Source organism: Notothenia coriiceps, unplaced genomic scaffold (genome assembly GCF_000735185.1).
Source record: "Notothenia coriiceps isolate Sejong01 unplaced genomic scaffold, NC01 NC01_scaffold00038086, whole genome shotgun sequence".
Classification (NCBI taxonomy): Eukaryota; Metazoa; Chordata; class Actinopteri; order Perciformes; family Nototheniidae; genus Notothenia; species Notothenia coriiceps.
In genome coordinates, this window is record NW_011370787.1 from 117,742 (window position 1) to 145,133 (window position 27,392).

Below are 27,392 nucleotides of genomic sequence, written 5' to 3' on the forward strand. Positions count from 1 at the left end.
AATTATTAAAAAGGCCACAAAAACATTCAATCGTTTCCCAGTGCATAGAAACCCTTGATGTCAGTTAGAGAAATACATTTAATTTCAAAAATAAAACTATCAGATGCAAACAAATCATTTGTGTAATCATGTAAACTATAAGTATTTTTTCTTTATTTTAACATTTTTGTTTGCAGTTCTCTTTGCTTCTTTCTCAATGATCAGACTTTTGCTCTCGCTGTGCCCCACCTGCCCCTAATGACCAGTCGCCACTGGTCTTATCCCGTTTTCCCACTTCCTCTGAGGGGAGAGCATCAGATCCACGGAGGGGGGGCATGAAGAAAGAACTGCACCATCTTCATCCACGCTGTAGCTGTTATCACTTTCATTTGACCAAATGTCTTTACATATACATTTAATAGATTTTATTAATATCCATTATTATTTTATGTCCTTTTATTTAAAACATTCTTTGAGACTTCATCTTCTGGTTAAAATTTCAATCAATGTAATTTGTATAATGACTATTTAGTCTTTATTCTACATGAACAGGCTAGGAATAGTATGTTGAGTTTTTAATGCTAAATGTATATCCTTTTCTCACATGATATAGAATGAGACAGCACAGTTTGTATCCATTGTGTGAATGCTTCAGCTCTTCAGACCAACATAGTAAGATGTGAGCATGTTCCTAATTGTGTTGGTATGCAGCCTAGGTCTGGTCTGTTTAATAAAGCAAATCTGCCACTTTTCTATTGTAGAATTTGTTAAATTAAAGCAGTCTTTAATTGTTTGTCCTAAACATAGCAATATATGCTTTTGAAATGTAACATGTCTTTGAAAAAATAATAGCATACAGTTTATATTGTGTATCACCTTTAGCTTGAAAATACATAGATGTGTTTTTTTTTATCAATAAAATAAATAGATAGACAGACAGACACTTTATCAATCCCAAGTTGGGAAATTATTTTTTTGTTACAGCAGCAGTGTGTTCAGGTGTTCAAGTATTAAAATATTTAAAGTTGGAATATAGTATAAACTACACAACACAAGTATAATGCAAAGCAACCCATAAGATTCTTCTCACTTTTTTAAAACTATTTTTCTTTTTTGTATTACTTTTAATATAATATAATTTAATATTGTTTTAATATTGTCTGCTTATCTGTATTATTGTGTTGCATTGTTGGAGAAGCCTGTGACCTAAGATTTTCAACGACATAATTACTCTGTAGCTATGTTAGTTTGACAAAAAAGAACCTTGAACCTTGATGAGTCCGATATTTTCATGAAAACTCCCCAGGAGGCACCGACACGAGTGGACTCTGGAGTTTGCTGCATGAGTTGCACTGTATGATCTGTGGTGTAGTGGGCTGTTACTCAAAAACTGAGTATCCAATGAGGACGCACCCCTGAAAGTCCCGCCCACCTGGGACGTTTGTGTCAGAATCATAAGGGTCAGAATCGAACACAAAAAATGAGGGAGCGCAAACGAGAGAGCAAAAGTCTGATCATTGAGAAAGAAGCAAAGAGAAATGAAAACAAAAAGAGGTGTTAAAACAAAGAAAAATACTTATAGTTTACATAATTACACAAATGATTTGTTTGCAACTTATAGTTTTATTTTTGAAATTAAATACATTTTTCTTGACTCAGTTTTTTTGTTTTGTTTTGTTTTATTCTGAGAAAGTGTTGCTTTATCTTTATGAAACAAAACTAATCCCATAAATAGGACAATACCGCCAGATGGAAGTAAATAATGAAGCCTTCACATTTATTGCCAATGGGAAAAACGTATTGAGAAAAGAGCGAGGCACAGAGAGGTGCAGCAGGAGCATGAGAGAGAGGTGATACCACTGAACCATAAACAGAGAATATTATCTCCCTCACACACACTTCTGACCCTGCCAAGCCCTCTGGTCTTAAGGGAATATCCCTTTCTCTTAATCACACAAACACTCGCTCTCTCAATACTCTTGTCATCACACTTTTAATGCGACCACTCTGTCACCAGCACTGTCAACACTGTGTTTGCCAACAAAGAAAAAGCAGAAAGAGACAGAAACACTGAGCAAAAGGGCAACAAAGGGAGATGTCTGTTCAAATGACTCCGAAGTGTTTCAACTGCCCACAGAGGAAAACAGGATCAATGTCACTGTTGGGACTTTTTAATTTGCCCATGCTGTTGTTGAGGAACCACAGGAGATACACATAGCAGCTCTAATTACCGTCACTTATTCAGTGGCATAGTTCTTGGGTATGTGTATCCATTAATGTCTCAGTGTTTCCAGCACCTCAGAGGATTTACCCCTGTGTTTCAGCACTGATGAGTGCCTTCATGTGATATTAGTGGAGACACAGAGCAGGTCAGGCTGCGGTTTCTGACTCTAGGAGCATCTCGTCTGCTCCCACAGAGGTCATGGTATTGACAGAGACACCTTGCCAGTCAGATACAGGCCAGTGGGAGACCTACTCTTACTCACACCTTTATTGAGGGCCTGGAGGCAAGAGACTGATATCACACGCAGGGTTGAAAGTGATGGGGTTTGAAATGTGGTATCACATCAATCAGTCTTTAAATGTGACAGTACCAATTCCAGCTGCTTTCACTCAGGCAGAGTCGGATGCTGCTGCAATACTGCTTTTAGCTAGGTGTGAGGTTGTGCTTTCAGGTATGTTTTTAACTAGGAACTGCAATAATCATTTGTACTAAAACTTGTATGCATGTCTGCATCATATTGCCGGTTAATAGGTCAGGAAGGGACACGAGGAAGGTCATTGGGAGCACTTGCAACTGCAGCTAACTGAAATGTCTGTTTTGGGAATGAGATGGAAAACAGCTGAAGAGGTGGTTAATTCATGTATAATTTGTGTTTGTATCTTTGTGTCTTATAAACAGTAAATTCATCAAATTCAGTGTCCCATAATGCCATTTAGTCAGTGAGCTTAGATTTCATTTTTGTCTTGCAAAGTAAATAATTTTACACCTCCTTGGGCTCCAGACTTTTAGAAACCTGTTGATTGATATATACACTTTATTGTGCCATAGACATTTGTAATTTTGGGAAAACACAGCATTTAAAAAACACAAAAAACAGGTAAAATACAACCATACTGTAGCTAAGCTAAAGCTGGCGTATAAGATACTTTTGTTAATTATAATTGACCCACTTCTTCCTTTTTCTGTTATTTCAAAATGTGTTTTGATGCTCCAATGTGTTAAAAATAGAGTTTGTTACAGCACATACATGCAGAGTAGCAGCCTCAGACTGTGGTGGAATTCACTTATATCAATACAGTGTCATTTTGAAACATAAAATCGCAAAATCTTCCTTTATTTTCATAGCAGCCACTCCATCCCTATGAATGTATTAGCCTATATGACTGTGATGAACTGCTCTTTAATATAATAAGATGGCCAATCCTCTTCATTAGCCCGGGATCGAGAGAACGCAGATCTTCCCAGGGTGTCTGCCATCATTTTAATATTGAAGATGAGATGACTGTGTTGAGGTGGCTGGCCCCATTTGCCTCCGGGGCCCTGACTACACAGACAGGAAATGAAGAGAAAGGATTTTATTGGGCTAAGCCCCTTAAGCCCGGCGACGTGCCCTCCCTCTCAAGACTCCGAGGGGCCTTAGCTTTGTGTGCACTTGTGTGCATCTACTGGCAAAATGTAATTAACAGAGGTGACAATAGACATACTGAAACACAGCCAGTAGTTGTGGTCTGATTATCGTCTTAATTTAACAAACTATTGTCAACACCATTATGAAATATAATCCCTTGGAAAAGACTGACTTTATGATGTCATTCCCAGCCTTATCTCAAGACTCCAAGAATGCTCACACTAACGGTGCTATTTGACATTCTGCGAGGTTACAACACATCCCCAGAGCTCAGTTTGTAGCCCTTGTGAACGGAAGGGGGGGCGGGCAGAGAGGTAGCATATTCACTCCCGCAGCTTGGCCTGTGTGTGTGTGTAACCCTTTGTCGAGAACAGCGCTGGAGGCTGCTGGACATATCTGTGGGATCTCAGGGTGACCCGTCGTCGTCAGGCAGAGAGAACAGAAAATTAAAGCATACAGCGAACATACAGCATACCAAAGAGGTGGGGTCTTTAAAGTTCATATTTCCACAGCGCTGCTTATCTGAAGGGCTGAGCCTTAGATATGTCAACTCTTATGCAAATAAGCATCTCTTTCTTTGTGGCTTTCTTAAAAGCTTCTTTTTTTTCTGTTTTCTTTTTCATTTCTGTTATGTTAAGTATATTAGACACTGCGAGAGATAGCTGAGGTTTGGGGACATGGAGCATCAGCATCCACTTAAGGGTTGTGTCACTACATTTGCTAACAGGCAATTGCATGAAAACTGTTTTGTTTGCTGCATTGATTCACAGAGACACCTGGAGAGCCTGGTGTCACATTATACGTGTGAAAATGTGAGCTTCTATTATGTGTTTGTGAGCAGAAACAGAGTAACGTGTGAGCGTGTCTGAGTCTCTGCATGTCGCCTGAATGTGAAATGCTGGACGAGAACAAAGGGCAGCACCAACTTTGCGCGATGTGTGTACTTTTTGAGATCTCTGGCCACTTTCATTATTCACGTTTCCCTTTGTCCACCTCTCTCCCCCCGCTCAACCTGACTCTCTGCCCTTCACATCCCTGTGTTCTCGCCCAATCCTCCAGCCACCTTTTCAAGGTGATCAGGTGCTGTGTGGAAAGGGAGTGGTATTGTGTAGAGTACATAAAACAGTGCAGAGGGAGTGCACAACAGAAGTCCTCTCCTGAATTCACATCCTGCACTTGAAGAGGAACTCTAACAGAATCGGGGATGAGGAGAGGCAAACAATTTTAGAACACAGAGGAGCAAAAAAACAAAACAAAGAAAAAGACAACAGTTGGCTTTGCAGTGAGTTGATATTAGCCACTTTAGTTTGGATGCATATCCCTGCCATCTTGCTTTCTCCTTAGAGCCTTACAGGTTTTCCCAGTTTGCTCAGAATCTGCAAAATAATGATCTTCCTCTCTAAACGCAGACTGGATATGTCTGGGTTTCTTTTTTTCATCTAAATGTATTTTTCTGTTTCTAAACATCATAAGTATATAGAAGCCAGGGACAATAACAATTAAATATAATGGAGATATAATTCAGGTTGGGGACTATATGAATTTTGCATAAGGAGGTGCAATGAGTACCATGTACCATAGCACATACTGCTTAAGATTTTAGAGGCTCATGATTCAGAAATATGTGCAGGCTATCATGGCTGTAAGGGTACCCTGAGCGATATATGTAATAATTACACCCACAGCTACATGGTTGTCAATCAAAATGACTGTAATGTTCCTTCTTAAACCTTTTATATACAGTTACCCTTTGCTGCATTTAAAAGCCTTCACATTTCCAGAAGACATTATGCTAGTCTTTAGGCTACACATTTTGATCCCATTTAGCCAGTTCAAGTACTTTTACAACAGATGTGCTACATAGGTGAACGCTCTTATTTAAAATATCATTGCAATTTGTTGCATTACAATATGTAGAATGAAGATCTCCATGAGTTGGACTAGGAGTCAAGTTCAAGGCATGAAAAACAACCAAAAAGCCAAAAGCATGCTGAAATATCCAAATCAAATCATGAAGGCATGTTATCATCCAGTCTCTCTATTGAACTGACCGTTAGTCTTTTGGTGGCATCCACTTCAATCATGCCACGGAGGAGGTTCTGACAGTCTGGAGGGATGAAGTGTGGCATGTGAAACACTCCCAGCTTCACCTTCTCTAGCAGATTCCTCAGGTTGTCATCATCAAACGGCAGGGCACCCTGGAGAGACGGAGGAAAGGAGCAGAGTGTGATAACAGGGAAAAGAAGTAAAGATGTACAAATGAAAGCAGGGTGGAAAAAGTGTGCGCTAGTTCTAATGGCAGGATAAGACCAAACAATAAGCCTTCACCCGATTGAGGGCAGAAAAAAAGAGAATATAATGTAAAAGACTAACAAGGCTTGCCAGAAGAAACAAATTCACATTTTGAGTCTGAAATCCAGCAGGACTTAAAGAACAGGCTGACTCTCTGAACTCCTTCAGCTCTCCAATTAGAGCATTCTGCTCTCAGACATGAAGCTCAGATAAATAATAAACAACAGCGAGCTGAAAACGGGGCTTTTCTAATAATTACCCAGCTTTCTCATTTACCTCGTTCATTTAGCATTGTATCATCAGAGACATTTATCAGAGCGAGCTGACACCTCACAGGTGTGGCTGTTTGATGAATGACAACCTCAAAAACACTAGACAAGATGGAGGGGGAGAGAAAGAGGAAAAGGGGGAGAAAGACAGAAAGAAAGGCTGAGAAACGAAGAGTGGTAGAGGGGGAAAAGGCAGGCTTGTGTAACAGATGATCTTGGCGCATCCTAACTACTGGGGAGTATGCACGTCTCCCACAATCAGACAAATGGTTATCTCGCTGCCAGACGACAGGACCAAACAGGAAGAAGACAATATTCATCTGCAGTCAAACAGTGTTGGGAGAAACTTTTGTTTTGTGCCAGAAAAGTACGGTCATAACGGAGACAACGGTGAAAAAACATCAGGAAGACGGTGGGGAGGGAGAAAGAGGCAAAAAACAAAGACAAATACACAGGGCCTGTGGCCAAAAGCTGCCATGTCAGCGTTGGTATTTATTTTGGGCTCTCTTCTTTCAATTTGGTTGTATGAATTATTCATTGAGCAGGAGCGTGTAGGAACTACAGTACAGCTGTTGATGAAACAAAGCTTCAGGGCTGCATGGCGGGAGAACCGCTGTCATAATGTAGCTCTAGAAAAGACATGATTATGGATACAGGGTAAAAAATAAAAAGATGACTACTCTCTGATCCTTGTTACGCAATCATTTTAGCTTGAGGATAACTTTTTTGTTTGAGACTCTGTGGCACTCACACCATTAAGGTCAACCTCGAGTCAACAGCATTAGTGCAAAGTTGGGGAAATCCTGTCACGGGTCTCACTTGCTTTCTACTTTGGATCTATTACAGCTGCTAGAAAGGCTGGACATACTGTCTGGCTAAGAACTGGAGGCAACACTTAATGATTAAATTGTATTATGCCATTTTTCTCTGGAGAATTTTAACTCGTATGTCAGTCTAATCAGGATAAGTTAGTACAAAAAACACTCACCACCAACAGGGCAAAAAGGATGACCCCACAGCTCCAGACGTCTGCTTTCCTCCCATCATACTTCTCTCCCTGAGGGCCAGAGAGTGTTTGTTAGCGGGTGAGGGCAGTGTGATAGGGTGAGCTGAAATAAGATGACACGCAAGGATGAAAAAGTAAAGAAAAAGATGATTCAGTGAAAAACGACTCACCCTGATGACTTCTGGACAGGCGTAGTGTGGAGATCTGATAGGAAGTAAGAGAAAGTAGCAGTAGGTTATTTAAGGGTGTGTGCTGTCCTGGAAAGTAAGTCAGGGTTATACAATGGCAATAGAATACAACAAAGTTATACACAACTGTATAACATTTGATTTAAACAATATAGACAGATAATAAATGCCTCAAGTGAGCGTATATCAAGATGTGCTCGTGGAGTCCAGACATCCTGAGGGTGTTTGGATGTCCTCCTGCTTGCTCACTCAAGGGCATCCTCTCACAGCAGACAGTGAACAGACCCACTAATCTTTACTGCACCTGGATGGGCTGACAGTAAACCCAATGACTAGATTGACACATCAATATCGTATGAAGATTTATGAAGCTACCTCGCAACGTCTGCTTTATAAGCCACCGGTTACGAGAGGCTCTGGAGTGGATTATTATTCTTTGCATACACAGTGGCACTTTTACAGTACTTGCCAAATTCAGTCCCTTGAAATAAAAACAGAGAATAATAAGGGTTTAGCATCAATCTGAAATCAAATACCACTTCAGCTACAGGATGTTTCTTTGTTTCTCTGATTATGGGCGGCTCTAATTTTTTCAAAATGCAAGGGACTGCAAACAGAAAGCAAATCAGGCACCTGTCTCCCCCAAACCTCTCAGCCTGATGATACGTCCTCCGCCTCTCGCTCAGTTTAATCTAACACCAGGATATTTGGCTCTAATGAGAGACTATCTGAAATCTGTAAACATGGCGCCCATTAGCTCGGCTGTTGTCTTGTATACTCATGAATACGGGCTCTGACGGCGCGGCTTCCTCCGGCTGTCAAAATACCGAACGATTACAAACACTGCCGCCATGTCACCAAGGAAGCTCAAACACGAGCAGCCTATGCAAATACAGCCCTCCTGATTGCAAGTGTCATAGTGCATTATGCAGATGACCGAAAAATAAAACTAAGAAAAACAAGCCTGAGATTTACACTAGTTAAGCCTTGTGTGTGCCACTGCACACGAGCCACAACTGGAGCCAGTATGAATATAAACTAATTATTTGCAGGGCTTAAGGTGGCAAACACTGTGAAGGTGCATACTATAATACAAGAAGCTGAGCTGAATCCTAATTGGTCAATATTAAAACACTAAATCAGTCAGTCATATGAACTACAGTATTTGCTTGGATAAACTCATCTTTAACTTTTTAAATTATATGGCTAACTTTTTATATATATCCAAGTATGTCATCTTTTAAACTCTTCCACGCTGCATACTCTTAAAATCCATTATCTATGGGACTCTTGAAGTCGTTTGGCGCAGGCGAGTATTCATGAAACTTCCTCCCTGTTGTGCTGTATCTGCATTTAATGGCGTAACTTAATTAGAGGTGTAAATAAAGTTCCTTTAAATGTATCCTAGCTTACCACATTTAAAATTCTGGCCACATATAAAAGCACCATACATCATGAAATTCATATGATGATAAAAAATTCCCTTGCTGCTCTCACTAGAAGTTCAGATTATAGACGGGGATACTGAAGATAAATAGAGAGCCGTAAGAGCCACTTCCCTCTGACCAGAGTGAAAAATGCAGTCTTCTGAAGAACAGTTATGCGTGGGTTGACACAACATCAGTCTTTTCTTGCTCATTGACTCTCTCAACCTAACACCAGTAACATCATATAAATAGCATTAACAGAAAGAACAGCGGTATTCTGAGGGCAGCGGGAAAGAGTTCTGCTGCAGTCCCCAACAGAGTAAAGACAGAAACACATTTGTTTAGTGACCTGAGAATGTTTGCGAGCAGACGACTGAAGTGGGGAAACTAAGATGATAAAGATGCATGAAAAGCTGTCTTTATCTACAGTGAGGGGCTCATGAGTGTCAGAGTGTTTGCAGAGAGATAACTGGATCAAAGAAAATCACAATTAAAGAGGCCCTATTATGCCTTTTTTTTTAGGTTTTCCCTTTCCTGTTATTTCAGAATCAGAATCAGAAACAGGTTTATTGCCAGGTGGAATTTGACTTGATGTCATGGTGCATACATAAAATATAAAACAAGAAATCTAATATAAGACAAAAAATCTTTAAAGGTGGGGTATGTAATTTTGGAGTGCGCTAGAATTTGAAAGTACACAACCGGAAAAAATCTGCCTCTTCCTTCAGACTTCCTTACAGAGCCCCTCCTCCAACACACACGAACGCGCACATGACCAATGAGGGCACGATATAAGTTTGCGCACAGATGGAAGGCTGACAGGCAGGTAGGCCATCCAGTTATTTTCCAGCTCAGATGATTGGTCGTGCTTTTTACAGTAGGCTACTACGGCTTCCACAGATGATTTTTTTTAATGTATTTATTGTCAAAGCATTTCATATATTCATTGCTATCGGGATGTTAAGAGCATTCCATGGAATATAACAAAAAGTGTTTCTGAAATAAATTACATACCCCACCTTTAAGGACACCATAATAAAATACAGTTACATTTCCTGTGTTATACAGGTTTTTGTGCATGTAAATGGTCTTCAAAAGACCTAAATCCCAAAGTTCAGGCCAGAGGAAGTTTCTCTTCCACCCCCCCGCCTGATACACCTCCATTGTAGTCCTTTGTACACTCCATCGACATAGTGACATTACTATTTACAATAGCGCTTCTACTGGCTAGCGCCCTAAACCTTTGTACGTGATAGGCTAAGGGGTGGAATATCTCTTATCGTAAGCCAAATCATAACAGAGCCGGCCAACTAACCAATCAGAGCAGACTGGGCTCGGGTTGCAGACAGAGGGTGAAAATACAGTATAACGGCATTATGAAAAGAATAAAGGCCTTTTTGAAGCTTGTTAACATGTCACAACAATAGAGGAGCTAAATACAAATATGATCCTGAATATTAGCAGTATGGGGCCTTTTTAACTATAAGATTACCATGTCTCTAACAGTATACAGTACAGTACTGTCATTTGCTGTAACAACATACTGTAAATGTCCCTGCGGTGGAACAAATAAAGCATTTCTGATTTCTGATTACATTGAGTGCCCTTCAGATTAAAAGACAGTATCATGAGATCAAGAGATACGAGTTCCTATGGAGCAGTTAAAGAGCAGCATGGGTCGACAACATTGAAGAGACACTGAGACATGCAGCTCATCTTTATTAAAAAGCATCTTTTCAAACCAAATGCGTGCAGCCCCTCGCTGTTGACAACATCATTTCATTTCATCATTCAGAGCGGCAGCGCTAAACAAACAGAGAGCGCTGATGAACTCACAGATGGAGAAAGAGGCTGTGCGCAGGATCCTGGATCCATATTTGTGTGCGCTCGCCAATGCTTCTCCTTGTCTATACGTGTGTACGACTGCATGTATTTATGTATGTGCCGTGAGGCTCCCCTTACTCTACCTGGGGCGAGTTTCTTCTTCACTCAGCTCCATTACCCGTGGCAAATGGAATACATTTGTGTCAGACAGCTGCATGGTGAGAGGGGGCCAGAAAAATGCGTTTAATTAAAAACTGTCAGCTCTACACTTAGAGATGGGACAGTCAGAAGAGCATGAATAATCAATAACCACACGCACAGCGCCGCATGCGGTGATGGAGCTGAGAGTGGAACAAACACTGAACTACTTCGCTTGGCTGTGTGTGGGAGTGTGGGGGTCTGTGTCTGCATCAGTAAGACCGCTCTGAGTTCCCAGCAGCAACAAGTAGCTTCAGCTCTTTGTAAACATATATACAATAGAATAGAATGGGGAGGGATGAAACCCTCTTTAATGGTCACACATGCAGAGCACACAGCACACAGCACACACAGCAATGGGGGGGGGATCTCGGGTGCCTTGCTCAAGGGCACCACGGTAGGGCAGGAGGTGACCTGGGACCTCTCCAAGTAGCAGTCCACACTCCATATTTAGGTCTGGTCGGGGACTTGAATCGGCGACCTTACGGCTCACAGTCCAAGCCCCTACTGACTGAGCCACTGCCGGACCAATATGGGGGGCTAATCAGATTCACTGCACCTGCAGAATGCATTCAAATATTTATTTTTATGGATTTGTTGACATTTTCATTTTATTTGACTAAAGAACAAGTAATACAAAATAGATTAAAAAAATACATGATTCATTTATACAGTATATATAAAAATATATCATTAAAATGTTTTTAAAAAACTAGATCAACTATGTGGTGCATATCCATAACCTACTTAACACCAAAAAACATAAATAATAAATGAAAAGAATATATAGAATATGTTAGACCAAAATAAATAGAACCAAATATGCATTGCCGCAATCTGCTGAAACCTCTTCAACATATATTCCATATTTTAATTAGATTTATTCAACATATTTCAGTAAGTCAGCAAAAACAATGAGCAAAAACCCAACACTAATGATAAGGCACGTCATAATTGAAAATCGTGATGAAACATGATGCAGATTAAATCACCTAGCACACAAAAAGCTGAGCAAGAGCTGACACATTATGTGGCCTTTCTAGGAAAAGGAAACACTTCAGTGTAGTCATCATGGCTGCAGAATGAGTCAATCCTGCATATTCTACTTGCAGATAGAAAACTGCTCTCAGTTGGCCTGAACTCTACTGATGAGTCATGAAAGCTTAGGCACTGCGCTACTGCTGGAAAGATTATGCAACAGTTTCGCCTGCATGCTTGTGTGTGTGCGTGCACAAGCTTAATGTGCGTGTGTATTATAGAGAGACAGTCAGTGACATAGAGAGACAACCACAGAAGGGGAGGACAAAGGGTCCTACAGGTCAGGGATGAACTAAGCCTTGCCAGCGCTGTGTGCACATGTGTGTGTTTGCAGAATTGCGTGTATTCAAGTGTGTGTAATTTCGGTTCAGTTGATTTGGAGATATAATCTGGACAGAATCAGGTCTGACCTGGGGACAGATGTCACAATGGCCTCTTTCTATAGCCCAGCCCTGCCCACAGTGACACAGTAAGACATCAAGATCACAAAAAAAGACCCAATTTAGATTTACAGGTCCATGTGATAGCAACACAGCATTTCTAGACGTCCATAATGTTTCTTTTCACTGTGAACCTTCAAAGATTAAACAAAGCTCTATGTTCCACTAGCTGAGCAATCCTGTTTTACTTCGGGCATACAGTACAAGGCTTCATTAGGATGGGAAAATAAAACAGAGAACTGGCTGTGCTTTGAGTTGACATCTCATTTCCAGTGTGAATTTCAGGTAAGTGAGGGGGAAATAAAACTCAAAGGAGAACAATCCTTTTGTGCAGCGGTGGAATCTTCAGTTTAGAAACAAGTACGTCAAATTAAACAACCATCATCGACTGAATTGTTATTTTTGTTTTCCCCTTTGCACTTTTCACTGTGCTTCAGAGTTGAATATAAACACTCCCACGACTTTGAAAAGTGACTTTTCCTCCAAGCGAATTCATTGCGGTCGTTGTGGGATTGATGGCGTTGTCGTGACTGCCAGATCATAAAACTCTTCTTCAGGAATGAGGAGCTGGAGAGCAGTAATGTGTGTCCGTTGCCCTGCTCACAGCCAGACAGCACTCTGTGTGAGAGCCACTGACCGTCTCCCTACGAGAGATCAACCCTGCCCGATAAACACACGCTGCAGAATGCGGCACCTCGCAGAGGGCTTGATAGCTCCACTCATCATTCTCTACTGCTCCTCTACTCTCCTCTCCGTCTCTCTGTAGCATACCAGCAGCTCCATGCGCCCTCCAACTATGACCTATTTTTACCTTCAGGATATCCATTTGCAGAGTATGTGAGTCAGACATTGCATTAGAAAACATGCGTCACGTTGATTTCTGAATCACTTACCCGCAGCTGGTTTCCAGCAGACTGTCTCCAACCTGAAGGGAGGCCATGCCGAAGTCTGCTATCCTGATGTTGTTCTTCTCATCTAGCAACAGGTTCTCCGGCTTCAGATCCCTGTGGCTGAAAGATAGTGAGACAGAATCATAAAAGAGTTAATGAAACATGAAGGAGCTCATCATAGGTTTTATAAACTAAAGACACGAGGGAAAACGAAGAGCAAGGTCCATCGAACACCTGCGGATCGAGCAAGGATCCACGTCCGTGAGTGCAACTGGGAACAACTCGGCATCCTTAGCTGTTCCCGGCGCCCCCCTCCTCTGCAACAGCTCTCTCTTTGATCGGTCCATGCTGGAGCTAGGGGGCTCACACCTCAGAGCTCGGCTGGTACGAGGTGTGACAGCCCCCTGCTGTGTCCTTTCTCCTTCTGCTTCCCCCCCTCTTCGCCTCTCATCTCCCAGACAGCCACCAGCAGACTGGCTGAGCAAAGGGGAGCCGGCCACAGAGGTTGTGTTCATTAGCTGCCATTCTTTTCCGCTAAGCACAGTGTGGGGGATGATATCCAGCGGACATCCCTTCTTAAAAAGGACTATTGAGAGGATCATCATATCACTTAAGCTGTTGCTGTGTCAGAGGTTAAAATCTCAATGGTTAATAGAACCAATAGCCTTTTATCGTGTAGTTAACACCCTTGATGTGGTGGAGGTTTGTATACATTCATGCATGTTATACATGAGTATGTGTGCACACACTGATATCCATCTTTTTTTATATTCTTACTTACAGTCTGTATATACTTGCTTACCTCTAAACTAATAGAGCCAAGGGGCAGGCAGGATTTCCTGAACCTGACTTTGTTCTTGTCTTTATACTAATGATAATAAGGGGAGAGCAACAATAGCTGGTTGCCTCAGCCTTTGAAGAGTGCCTCATCACAATGGACGTTTAACCTCAGAAGACATCAGCTGCTTTACAACTCGTTTCCTGTCCTGGGGGATAAGCTGTCAGCTGGTTTGTTATCACAGTGGCAGTCTGTGTGATCCCTGCTTTAATTGAAATAAAACAAAGATAGCATCTAAAACAGTTCTCCCCAGCTAAAACCCTTATCAGTTCACACGGGCCACCATTTGGCAGTGAAGTCAGGAGCCTAGTCATTTTTACTAATACTGTCAAAGCAAAGGAAGAAGGAACAAACATGAACTGTCAGTATCTTTTCAACACGTGTCTTAGTCAATATTCCTGATAAAAAATTCCTTAAAAAAGTTATATTACATTACATTACATTACATGTCACTTGTTAGACGCTTTTATCCAAAGCGACGTACACATTCAGTACTGTGGACAATCCCCACAGGAGCAATTTGGGGTGAAGTGTCTTACCCAGGGACACAACGACATGCTGACTGCAGTGGGATTCGAACTTGCTACCCCGTGATCTATATTTCTCCTGGCAACTAAATATTTTAAATGGCTAAAAGTTACAAATCCATTGTGACTGGAGTTTACACATGACAAAATATCCAATAGTAACTTTGTAGACATAGGGGTGGATCGCAGGGCCAGAAGGCAGTTTAACAATTTGTTGTGGCATCAATGACACAATAAACGGCAATGACGGCTCTGACTGTGTCTTTTTTCTGACACAGTGTTCCAACATTGTTGACTATTAGCATCAGATAACCTGCTGATCATCACAGACCCCAATCTAAGAGCCACAGCCTCAACGGTCATAAATATCTAAGTACAATCCAACTGTCAGCCTCAGATTCATAAATGCACCCTAAATCATTAAATACATGTCCCATAAACATGGCATTAACATTGTGTTATGACAAAAATCACATATAAAACACGAAGAACCAAACCCCAAAAGACTGTTCCACAACAAAAAAAAGGCAACAGCGTGTTTATCCAGCAGCATCAAGGGGACAAATTGCATCTGGATGCTTTATTGATTGTCAGGACCCTGGTTTCCATAATAGGACATTAAACTGCCTCTCTGACACATTAGGCTGCAGTTTGCCACTGCAATCTCGCTCACACAGCAGGCCTGCACCGGAGACGTCTGTTGTGTCTCATATGTCATAGAGGAGGAGACGCGGTTAAACAAATTCAAAAGCAGCAATGAGCATAAATGTGACGTTTTTCTTTCCAGGAAATCGTAACTATGCACCACTAGCAAGTCTTGGATGAATGTTTTTTTTGTAATACAATACTCTGTGATGACTGACATCAACATACAGTATATAGTACATAAAAAGAACAGAACCATAAACAGGGGCCACTATTATTTAATGCCTATCATTCATCATGTTACACATTTTTAAACAATACACATGTGATTGTACTACCTTGAACATAGCCCATAATTCACTATGCACTAATCTCTTGTGATGCCATTCAGTGTAATTTACAGGGCGCACATGCGTGTCTACATGCTGCCTGAGCAGGGTTCAGACCCCAGTGGGGCTGTTAGACATGATTCCTGCAATTTAACACCAAGCCCTTAATGTTTGTGATCATTTGTACATATCATGCTGATATGTTCTGTTTTACAGAGGGTTGTAATCGGTCTGTTCTCTCTGGGCTCACTTCCCTATTACAACCGAGACATGTTTATGGTGATGAGCAATTTTGCTTAACTCTCCAGCCAAAGGAAAATATACTTTTCCCATAGTGACACATTCACATTCACCATGTTTAATAGAGCCTGTGTTATCGCAAGATATGTGGCACTAATTAGCTAAAGTGAAACAGTTGAAAATAACGGTAATGGCTGAAATGCATCTTTTTGACATATTAACATGCCTGGGAAAAAGCAGACCTGTTTTCTTGCATTTTCAAGGGCTAAAGCTGTCCTGGTACCATTATTGCTAGCTGAAGTGGGGGTTTAAGCATCGTTGTGAGTCAAAATGCACCCATTTAGCCTCAGGCGCACCTCTGTGTAATTTATTCTCTTTTAATCTTTCCCTTTTTTCTCTAGAACTTTTTTAGGCTTCTGTTGACCCAATTAGAGAGAGACCAAGCACACTCAATGAAAACACTTTAGGCTAATATTATAACACATTAGCTAAATAGGACAACATTCTGACTGCTGACTTGATGTGCTAGGCACAATCGTTCATTAGCCGATGGGGTTGGTATCGTATATTAGGAGCAATGAAGGATGAGAAAGATAAAGTTGTCTTTTTCCCCCTTTTCTGCTGGCTAATGGAATTGGTCTTTTTCTGCAATTTTGCTCAAAGCAAGTGTTCGGTGAATGTGATTCCATGCTTTCTTATTCTGTAGTCAAGTAGCCAAGTTAATACCGCATTTGGAATTTATGTATTTAGGTTCAGATAAAAAGAAAGGACAGGTGGATATGGGTAAGTGTGGTATTTAGCAATATATTTGTTAACAGTAAAATAAATGTAACAGCTGAAATGCAGCTGATGCTAAACAGTCCCCTGTCCACTGTTCTATTCATTAGTTTATGGTGTTCTTTCATATAATAAATATTCTCTGTGAAAATCATTAAAATACCATATTTAATATGCTCACATTGCTTCAAAATCCCACAAAGCAACATAAAAACAAGAAATGGTCATTTAACAAGGATCCAAAGCTCTGAATATTGTATGATGGTTTTATGACACACTTTATTGTTCATTATATTCTGAATTTCAATAAGTCAATGAAATAGCAATTTCCAATACAGACCCATTTTTCCTTAAGGAGCACATTTGAAGCTGTTTTCTAACATCATATGTCATTCGGGCACAAATGATAGCCAGGCTCTTAGTGCCTGTTTATACTGGGGCCCCCTTACATTTAAGCAGTCTCCTGTCATAAGATTTGCATTTAAACTGGATTAGTATTGAGAAGAAGGCACACAGCTATCTTTTATTCACAAAATGTGTCTCTCGAGTAAGAGCGTCACATCTTGTGCCATCTGGGGCATTTCTATCTATTCCTCTGGGGTTTTGAGCAACACTGGGGATGTAATGCATTGTTGCATCTAATGCAGTGAGTCAAATGTGGGATTACAATGATGGCTAGTTTTGGAATAAACAAACTATTTGCTTTGTTGTGCTAAATCTGTGTGTGCATCCCAGCGTTTGCTCCTAATCCAGAGGAGTTTGACAGAGGAAGATAGTGTGAGCAGCAGAGCTTCAAGGCAGAATAAACAGTGCTGTCAGAAAAGCATTGGAGTGATAGATATTAAAAAGCCAGAGCAACATCAGGCCTCCAATACAGACCTGGGGTGATGTGGAATAGACCATTGTGCCTGTTCGAAATGTGAAAACTCAACACTTTCCCTTACAAGCCCATAAAAGTAATGGAAATCAACCTATAACTTTTGTTCTTCCTTCTCAGCTCCACTTCCTACAAACATTTTAGACATCCCATTTCCACCTCCTCTCAACATCAACGTTCCTCCTCTGACCACTTACATTTCAGTGCTTTAACTGTCTCTGCGGGAGAGGGAATTACTTTCGAACAATTTTAAAAGACAAGGAGAGAAAGAGAGGGAAAAGATTTGTATTGTGTTGTTAGCAACCATCAGCCGTAATGATGATAGGCTATAAGTACAGGCTTTCTGCGGGAAGCAGACAGACAGACTGTCATCTGGGGAAACTCTCCTAAGAATGTCAATAAACACAGCCACAAACAGCCACGAGGGCATTGCCTGCAATTGATAGAGAAATGGACACGCAAAGAATGGAAAATAACAAATAGGGCAAGCATGAACTGCATGTCGTATAAAGATTACAATCGATTAAATAAGACGACAGACAGAACACTACACTATTGCAGAGCACATGACCAGATACCATGATTAAAAGACTGTCAGTCAAACCTCAAACTAAAACAATGTAGAAAACATGATGGAAATGTTGCATCTATGTGTTTCATGTAATAATAAGAACGGTTATAGTCTCAGTCCTCATACACCTGCCATTATTGTTTTGTGTAGCAAGATAGTAGGTAGGTTTGGATTATGCTACATTGTATCTACTTCAAATATTTGGTTGTCTCACTAATATTGGATATAAGTTTTTATGAATCAAATGTAAGGAAATACCTTAATTTTTCAATTGTGAACCAATTTAACCCACTCTCATCATTCTGAATATTCTAAAAGGCCACATAATATGAAAAACTAACTTTTTCAGTGCTTATGCATTTTCATCTAAAGTGCCAACCCTCAAACTGTGAAATAAGACGACCCTGTCCGTCTGTTGTTGCTAATCGTCAGAAAACAATGGATTCAACTAGCCATTCAGATGTGGCTCCTCTTCCAATAGCACTGTATCCCCACTCTTGGCTTGAGAACTATCTTTGTAAAAGTGGGCCATATTTGTCACCATAAGTGATGCTATATATATACACAGATGCATGCGGCCCTCTCAGCCCCTGGAAGAGAGGAGTTTATCTAATGACGGAGGGGGAGTGTGGGAGAAACAGAGTGAGAGAGAAAGGTGGATTTGGATGGTGTGGATGATTATGCCGCTGCGTGGGCTTAATGTGACTCCTGGACCAGGTGTTTGTTTGAGCACATGTAGGTGGCGGTAATAATCAGTGTCAGGAATGAGTGTGTGTGTGTGTGTGTGTGTGTGTGTGCGTGTGCGTGTGCGTGTGTGTGTGTGTGTGTGTGTGGGATGAAGCTTTAGGGACAGGGATCTTTTCCAAGGTTCACGAGCAATCTCTGCTGTACTTGGTGGGATGCTTGGAGTCACTTTATGTGACAGATAGTCTTTATCTCTCACCCACACACACTCGCTTTGTATTGAACACACAGACAGGGCTGTTAACAGGGTCACAAGGGGAAAGACCAAAGTCATTACTAAACAAACTGGACAGGGGTGAGGTAGAGGACAGTGTGCTGTGATCGGGGGGAAATAGTTTTTTTTCTGTGGATGGTTTAAAAGTTTGCTAGCTTATGTCCATGCAAAGAAGTACATCTCGGTTTCACACCATATGACACGATGCAATGAGAGGGTGGATAAAATGTGGCTGGATACAGGAGTGTTTTTAGGGTCCTCCCTGGCTCTTTTGACCTCTACTACTGGGTCTCAGTGAAGCTTTAGAATCACACGAAAAGAAATCAATACAATATACTTGTATTGCTCACATGAGAAAAGAAACCTTGTGAATTTATTACAGAAAATCAGAGCATACAATGCTTTTCCGTGGTAAATTGTACTCAAAAGGCAATTTCCTTTTAAATATTGACAAATGCTGTTCAAAATTACCTTTCATCATCTGTTAGTTTAGCTGAGTAAAAAAAGCCGAAGTGTTCAAGGTAAATACACTTTAGATTTCCAATCAGTCTGTGTCTCTTTTTGGTGTTTGCAGTAATGGCAGACTGCCACATCAGGTACTCTGTTTAGTGTAGTAGCAGATGTGGGTTTTGTTAAATGTCAAACTAACAAGATACAGGTGAAGCTGCTGTAGGGAATCTATCTCGAGTAAACATGATAGTGAATCATCTGCAATAATAAACTACATCTTTAAGGCATCCACTTAGTTAGTGTGACCTTGAGACCTGCATCTCATGCAGCTTGAGGAGAGCTGTTCTGAAGCTGACCCTGACATTTAACATCCCTGCAAGTGCAGGGGACTGAAAGAGAACATTTCACATTGATAATTAAAATATACATCATCATGTGGGTTGTGTACTGTCAATCATCTGCCCTGTATCTGAGGGATACATTGCAGATCTGAAATGTGTTCAGACTTAAGAAACAGTATCCAAATACAGTACATGTAAAGTACAAGTAGACGAGGGGGGGGGATTGACACTGGATTTATGTTAGCATACAATGAATAGTATCTCTCGCTGCTTCAGCATTCATTATACATTTGTCTTACTGAAGAATCCTTTCCCATTCCTTTTGTCTTCCACCCTCACCTATCTTTGCCTGATCTCCCTCGTCAGCTTTTCCCATGTGCTTCCCTTTGTTTTTCGTCTACTTCTAAAAGAAAACTCTGCCTAAATCAGAGCGAGGAAACACTGAGTCACAAACAGCCTTCTATGCTCTTTCATTCATATCCTCGCTCACATCCATCTGGCTCAAGAGGGATATTTCGGGATGTGACGTGGGCGGAGGGCTGAAGCATGAGGCAGTAAGAAAAAGTGCAAATGGGAGGTGTACAGAAGAGGAGGGTTGAGGAGCATGTGTTTACCCCACGGTGAATCACGGAGAGAGCGAAAGAGCACTTCTAATGTCCTGTGAAGGTCTCATACGCAGACAAGTCGAAACGGAAGAAAAATATTTCAGGAATGCTTTTTTATTGAGGGGATGCTGGGATCTCATTAGTGGAAATGGAAGCGAGGGGAGAAGGGATGCGTCTGTCAGTCTCTTTGCCCCTAATTGAGGTTAGGAGGAGGGCGAGGGGGTGCAGTAACACTCCAAAATAATCCCCCTCTCATGATAACTTTACAAGGTATCATTCTCTACGTGTGTTCATCAGGAGATTAGAGGAGCTAAAACGGAGACAGCAGGAAAGCAAATCAGGAAGGAGCAGATAGATCTACTCCTGAATGTTACTACAAAAGAACTTCAATAATCTATGTATGTGCATGCACTTAATGTCAGTCCCAGGTGCTTTCTTTTAATTGGCCTAATCTGTTCTTCTCACAGTCAGTTATTTACACACACTGAAAAATATCTTTCATTCCCTTTGGAAGGACAGTTTTGTTTTTACCAGCGGTACAGAGTTGTCTTCTGTTTTTTTAATTATCTCTGAGATTTCAAATAGACTAACTAATCCTTTAATATTCAAAGAATAAAATTAACAGCCAAGATAATAACTACATTATAAATGTATTAGGATATAGGAAATTGTACTCTGCATAACAGGGCCCGACATAGCTTTGCTTTGAGCAGCAGCTAAAATGAATTGAATCACCTCTCCTATACTGTGCAAAATACAAAGCATATCACATCACTGAAATCCAACCATACCTATTCAATCCATGACACATTTCTTCAAAGTTTGCCCGAGCAACAGTATGCCTGATTATCTCCCAGACATTAGGTGCTCTACATCCGGTTATTGAGAATATTACACCATTAGTGTTTTCAACAGGCTTAGTGTCTTCTTCATCATCAGCAGGGAGCTATTCAGGAAACATTTAAGTATACTAAACTGTGCAGAGTGGTAAAGTCTCTCTCTCTCCAGCACTTTCAGCTACAATAGCCTTCGTACAAAAGTTATGATGGAGTCACATAAATTATCATCACAAGTGTCTGGCTGGCTGGCCAGCGTAGTCCCACATCATAAAACCCTCTCTGGTCATGGCCGGCCTGGGCCACAGCTGTGGCAAGGCTTTATGTTGATATCTTAATGTCTGATCTGAGGCCACGGCCTGCAGATATTATATCAGTGTGAGCAGCAAGGAAACAAGCTTATACTGAGCTGCATAACGACCATGCTTAGTGATCTCAAATTCTATTAAAAATGCAATACTGCATAAATTAAAAAAGCACCCTTGATATGGGAATCACAGAGAAAAATTCTAATTCATTGACGTGAAAGAAGTCCGTCCACCTGATAATGGCTTTTATAAAATCTAGTAAAGTAACGTGCTGGAAAGTCATATCAAACAAATATAGGATAGAAAAGTAACAGTATGAATTGTTACAAGTATAGCCATAAAAAGGAACAAGCTTTATTGTTACCATAGAGTACAAATTATTGTTTCACCTAGCATCTACTATATACCATGGTTAGCCTGCATGAATCTTAACATGTTAATAACATTTGGAATGTCACATTTCAGTGTTTTTCCCCCGGTTTCTATGAAGCTGCTTCTGACCAAGGTACAATAAATAAACTTGAACTAATTCTGCTCTATGGTCCTTGTGCTCCGCTATACAGGGAAATGGGGACAGAATGCAGAGGCACACACTCTCTGGAGAAGCAACAAAATATTTCTACTTTAGGAACACAAACTGATATAGGAAACACACACACCGACACGCACAAATGAGCTCTCTAAATCAGTCCCCGCTGACGTGTTTGACTTCTGAAGTATATGATTGCCTCAAGTCTATGAGCTGGTAAACAGTTAAATTGCTCCCTGAAGCCAAAAACAATGCATCACATTAGTGAATACCTTGTAGCAGATTTCAACAAATACAATGACTCAACACTGAGCTGAGCAAAGTAAAGAAAATGCACTGTGTACTAAAAAAAAAGTCACTTCAGCTCAGCTTTAAAAAGAATAACTGAGGACCTTATGTGGAAAAGAAGTGAACCATCAATATTTCAACCTGCACTACACCAAACTATAAACTATATAAAGACATTATTTTCCCACATTAGGCAATACATGTCTACATGTATTTGACTCTTACTATTTGGCACGTGCAAACTATTATCAGCTGTTTAAGTGAGATGTTTAAAGATAAACTTAGAAAAAGAGTTCTAATAAATGTGTTGATACAAACAACTTCCCGTTCTTAGTTCTGTAATCTCCATATTGAATCATTGGTTTGAACGATAAACAGCCTTTCAAAGCTATGAATAAACTGATTTGAATTTAGATGAATCTGTAACATTTTTAGAATTCTTTAGATGGGAGCTCATTATCTGTTCAATGTTGTATGACAACCAATTTGACTTTGTAACACCTCCTGGGTATGTTTGTTTATTGGAGATGTGATTGGTTTATGCAAATAATGAATGCGTTTCTTGTGGTTTTAACCCAACATACCTCCGAAATGTGGGAAGCATGTTAAACTTGAACATATTAGAACTGCACTGTGAGTCTTCTCTATTGTACTACAATGAAGTGTAACTTTATACATGTACCTTTTAAAAGTATTTTAGAAATTCCGTGGTTTTACCGGCACACTTCCAATAGTCTAATATAAACATTCACAACTAATGTATAACTAGCAATTACTAAAAAATGTTTTTTCCAAGCGGATCATTTCACTTACCATATGGAATGACTGTGGCAAAAATCCAGGGCAGACATGATCTGTCTGAAGAATTTCCTTGCCTCTTTAGGTGTTAACCTGCCTTTCTTCACCAGGTAGTCAAACAGCTCACCACCAGACACATGTTCTAGCACAAGGTACCTTAGAGGGAGACAGAGAAAAGAAAAAATCAGTCCAAGAAATAAAGATGAAAACAAGAAAAAAGCAGTAGAAAAGAAACTCAAACATAGAAAATAAAGATCTAACTTGCAGGGACAGGAACAAATAGCTGTGTTCTCCACAGAGCCATCTGAAAGGGCCCTAAATAATCAGAGAAATCTCCAGATCTCAGAGGTCCGGTGCAATACGGGAAAATAGTTCCCTTACAGCTGTTATACACAAACAAAACATCCAGGATCAATGATCTACTCTCCCATATCATATTATGTTGACAGTTTATTTTTCATTTTTTCCTCTGTTAGCTGTCCCCAAAGTCAAAGATTGAAGCATGGCAAGAGTGTATTGCATTATATGTGAAGGGTTGTGATATACTATACACTCCAATGGGAGGCATGATAAAGTTGCATTACACTAGAAAAAGATGGAAAGGTTGTGTGACACGCTCTAAGACATAAGGGCTTTAGGAGCTTCTGCTAATGTACACACAATATTAGCATCTGTGACAGCTTTTGTTTTAGAACTTATGTAAGAGAGAAAGAGAAGAAGGAGAATGTATATATATTAAACAAAGCCCCTGCTATACCAGCCCGGTATCACGGGAAGACGTGAAAATGTCTACGTATGTTACTAAAGAGGTTTTAGATTGGCCAATCTAAAACCTCTTTAGTAACATACGTAGTATATATACATTTCCCTGTTGAGACGTGACAAAATCTTTGTATTCTCCACAAAAGGTTTTGTTATAGTGAACCAAAAGTCGTGATAGAGGCTTGCTTGTCAACATCCGGGTATTTCTCTAATGGTGGGCCATGTTAACAATCCCGTGTAACTGAAGGTTTGACAGGGTGAAATTGTGTCATCCTGACGTCTACCAGTGTGGACTAACGTGACATATTCACGTCTGGCCATGATACCGGGTTGGCTGTATAACTTGTGTTGTAATTTACTTTTATTTGACGTTCCCCAAACAGGACTCAACACACAATGTTCCCTGCCATTAGATTTCTTACAGCCATTATTCAGGTGGCCTTGAGTCTGTGTGGCTGCTCATGTGCAGGAGACAGTCTGTTCTGGGCTCCAAGGGGACAGGAAGGAGATTAATCTCTCACCGCTGGCCCAAACCTAAAGCTGCGTCTGTGGGCTGAACGCCAGCGGTGCCGTGCCCCTGCCCCACACCAGGCTGATCGTATATCCTGTGCTGAATCTCCCTCTATCTTCACTAGGACAAATTGAAACCCAGACAGGCGGTGAAATACTCTCTCTCATCTCTCTCTCCCCCTGCTGTGGACATTTGTGTCTACATGCAACTCTCCAGTTTTATTGATTACACTACAGTGTTGCAGACTGTACTCGCCCACTTAACAACCCCAAAGCCTAAGCGCTGGCTATTGGAAAACCTCCATAGCTTTGGCACAAAAAACAACGACTACACTTGGTGAACACATATCAATACTTTAAATGAATTCAGAATCAACACCATTATTTGAAGTACTTCAGTTTCCCTATTTTTAATATGTTTGCAGCACAATAAAGTCGCACCTCTCTGATTGTACTTGTCATTCTACTTTTCACCACTTGAGACTGATGATTCAAACTCTAATCATACATTTGATGACTTTGTAATTCACTTTGGCTTGAGATTTTTAACTTGGAAATAAAGTTTTATGTGGCTCCAGAAGGGAGATTTCTAGGAGTTGTTAAAAAAAATTAACATGTTATATCACCAGAGGTATCTCAATCGAGAGATTACAAATGAATATTCTGAGTGAAAAAGCAGAGGTTGTGCCGTTTGAACTAAGCAGACTTTGTCTCTCCTGTGATGGTCTTAAAGAAATGCTTACTATTAAGTTTCATTATGGGAATTGTAGTATACTGCACCTTTAATGTGTTTAATCGCAGCCTTTGTTACATTGATTTGACTTAATTTCCTTTTTTAAATCCTTTTCTTACAAGTCCACAAACTTAATAGAAGAGCATTACTAAATCAACAGAGTAGTAACTTAAACTTGACTACAATACTCTGCCAATGCATTGCCTGCAGATTATTAATGATTCGCTCACTGGAGAAACATCAATACATTTTCAGCAATCCAAAGATTTAGTGCATGTGGGACTTTGAGTAGCTTTGACCTTACTGTTTCCTCAGGGTAGCTCAGCAAATACAAACAGGTCCTCACATGTGTTACAATTTATCATTTTGTTATGATTCTAACATTGCAGCAAAAACACTATTAGAAATAGAAAAAGTGAACTTATATGCCTTTTGCTCTTAGACTATTGAACATCTACTCTGTGAACATTCCTCATTCTAAAAAGCATAATTTATACCAACATCATGATGTGATCACTCATTCATTTTGAGCGTTGAAATATCCATGAATAAAATATTGGGGTCCTATGTATCAAACTCCGTCCATGTCTCCATCACCTCTTGTACTCACACCGCACAATTTTAAACAGCTGGATCTGTGCCGGCAGCATAATAAATCGAATAGCTCCGGGAAGGGACATATCTGGGTGTAAAAAAAATACATGTGTGTGTGTGTTTATCATTTATTGGCTTTCAAGTGGAGATATCTGAGTAATAATCTAAAAAGTATTAATTTCAATATCACATCACCAATGTGAAGCGCATCGTGTCCTTGAGTCACTGTCTTCTGTGACGCTGCTAGTGACCAACTGTCAAAAGTCACGAAACAATGGGCACGAAATGTGACCAATTATAGGATGAATCACAATATTCTGCTATTCCTATCACCCTAAAGGATGACATGTACAGTACTGCATGTCCAATCCCATTTAGGCTGTAAACTCAAGATGAGAACTAATTGAGTTTAGTTGACAAACAGCCTTCTGTGGATCAGGAGGACTACCATAAGCTACTGATGGGCTTGTCACTCACTGTGGTTAAAGTTTGCTAATAGATTTATGTGTGTGCGTACTGCGAAGCCTCTGCAGCCGGATAATGTGGCTGCCAGTCTCCATCGCTAATGTCCCTTAATGCAATGGTGTTGCCTCTGATAAGCATATCATGATGTTTACATTACGGAGACTTCCGCTCCCTATTAGCAATCCCCTAGCTTGCATGGCCAAATTAAATATTTCATGCCCATACTAATGGAGCTTCTGCCCCTTAAAGGCTAACAATGTTGGCCTCCAGTCATAATACACCAATCAAAACTGATTTGTGGCATTTCAAAGACTGTATGGGATCACTGACATCACCTGACAATATTTGTCAACCACAAAGGTTTTCATACACACAATCATTGAGAACAATTATGATTTAGTATTATCAAGCATGAATACAAACTGGACCATATTCCGCATGTGATACTTACAAGTATTTTTTATTTTCGTAGACGTCATGTAGCTTCAACACATGTGGGTGTTCTATGAGCTTCAGAATAGCTATTTCCCGCTCCACCTGTAAAAAGAGATAGGTAGGAAAAAAGGGAGGAAGGAAAAGAGAGAAGGAAACAAATGATTAGTGTAACATCAACACGGTTAAGTTCCTTAAAGCAATCTAAGACCAATCGTCCATATCTGCCCTCATACACTCTAAAAAACGATTCATTCAGTAGATTCCACTTAAAAGTAAATACTTTTTCAACATAACATTTTTAGTTTTTTACCTCAACTTATTTTAGTTAGTTTACAACTCATTTTAATAAGTATGTCAAACTGAAAAAGAACAAAAAAAATGTAACTTACAAATGTAATGATTTTGAAAAAATATTTCTGCGTTCACTCAACTATAGGGATATACTAAGTTAGTTATCTATTGAGTTTCAACGGTTTGGTTTCAAAACTGAACACACGCCTGGACTTGCCCGGACTTTGCTGACCGCATGTTGAGTTGGAGCAATCTGCATTCATCCTGGAAGCAGAACTCTAGATAGCAGTGGAACAACAGGATTTTAACCTAATAATCTATCAAGTTACCTGGTAAGTAGCCATTTTTGTTCAGCTTAATTTACAACAGCTGCTTACTGCATATACAGTGTAACACAAGCTGTAAGGTAGTTATTAGCTACTATTTTTAAGCTACTGTAGCATGCATAGCATACTGATTAGCTAGCTGTTTGTATTTTCTAAGTTACTTATTCCAGGATGGT

The 27,392-nt window shown here is 40.3% G+C and overlaps 1 protein-coding gene across 1 annotated transcript in view; it reads right to left on the reverse strand.

The window, feature by feature from the left end:
• The window catches only part of LOC104967980 (serine/threonine-protein kinase BRSK2-like), an 80,698-nt gene that overhangs the window by 25,491 nt on the left and 27,815 nt on the right, over nt 1-27,392 (reverse strand). The window contains exons 4-9 of the mRNA XM_010797520.1: nt 26,616-26,701; nt 23,116-23,256; nt 13,187-13,303; nt 7,349-7,382; nt 7,161-7,229; nt 5,663-5,809 (exon numbers count right to left, since the gene is read on the reverse strand). Of these exons, the coding sequence (XP_010795822.1) occupies nt 5,663-5,809; nt 7,161-7,229; nt 7,349-7,382; nt 13,187-13,303; nt 23,116-23,256; nt 26,616-26,701 (594 nt within the window). The remainder of the gene's footprint in view (nt 1-5,662; nt 5,810-7,160; nt 7,230-7,348; nt 7,383-13,186; nt 13,304-23,115; nt 23,257-26,615; nt 26,702-27,392) is intronic.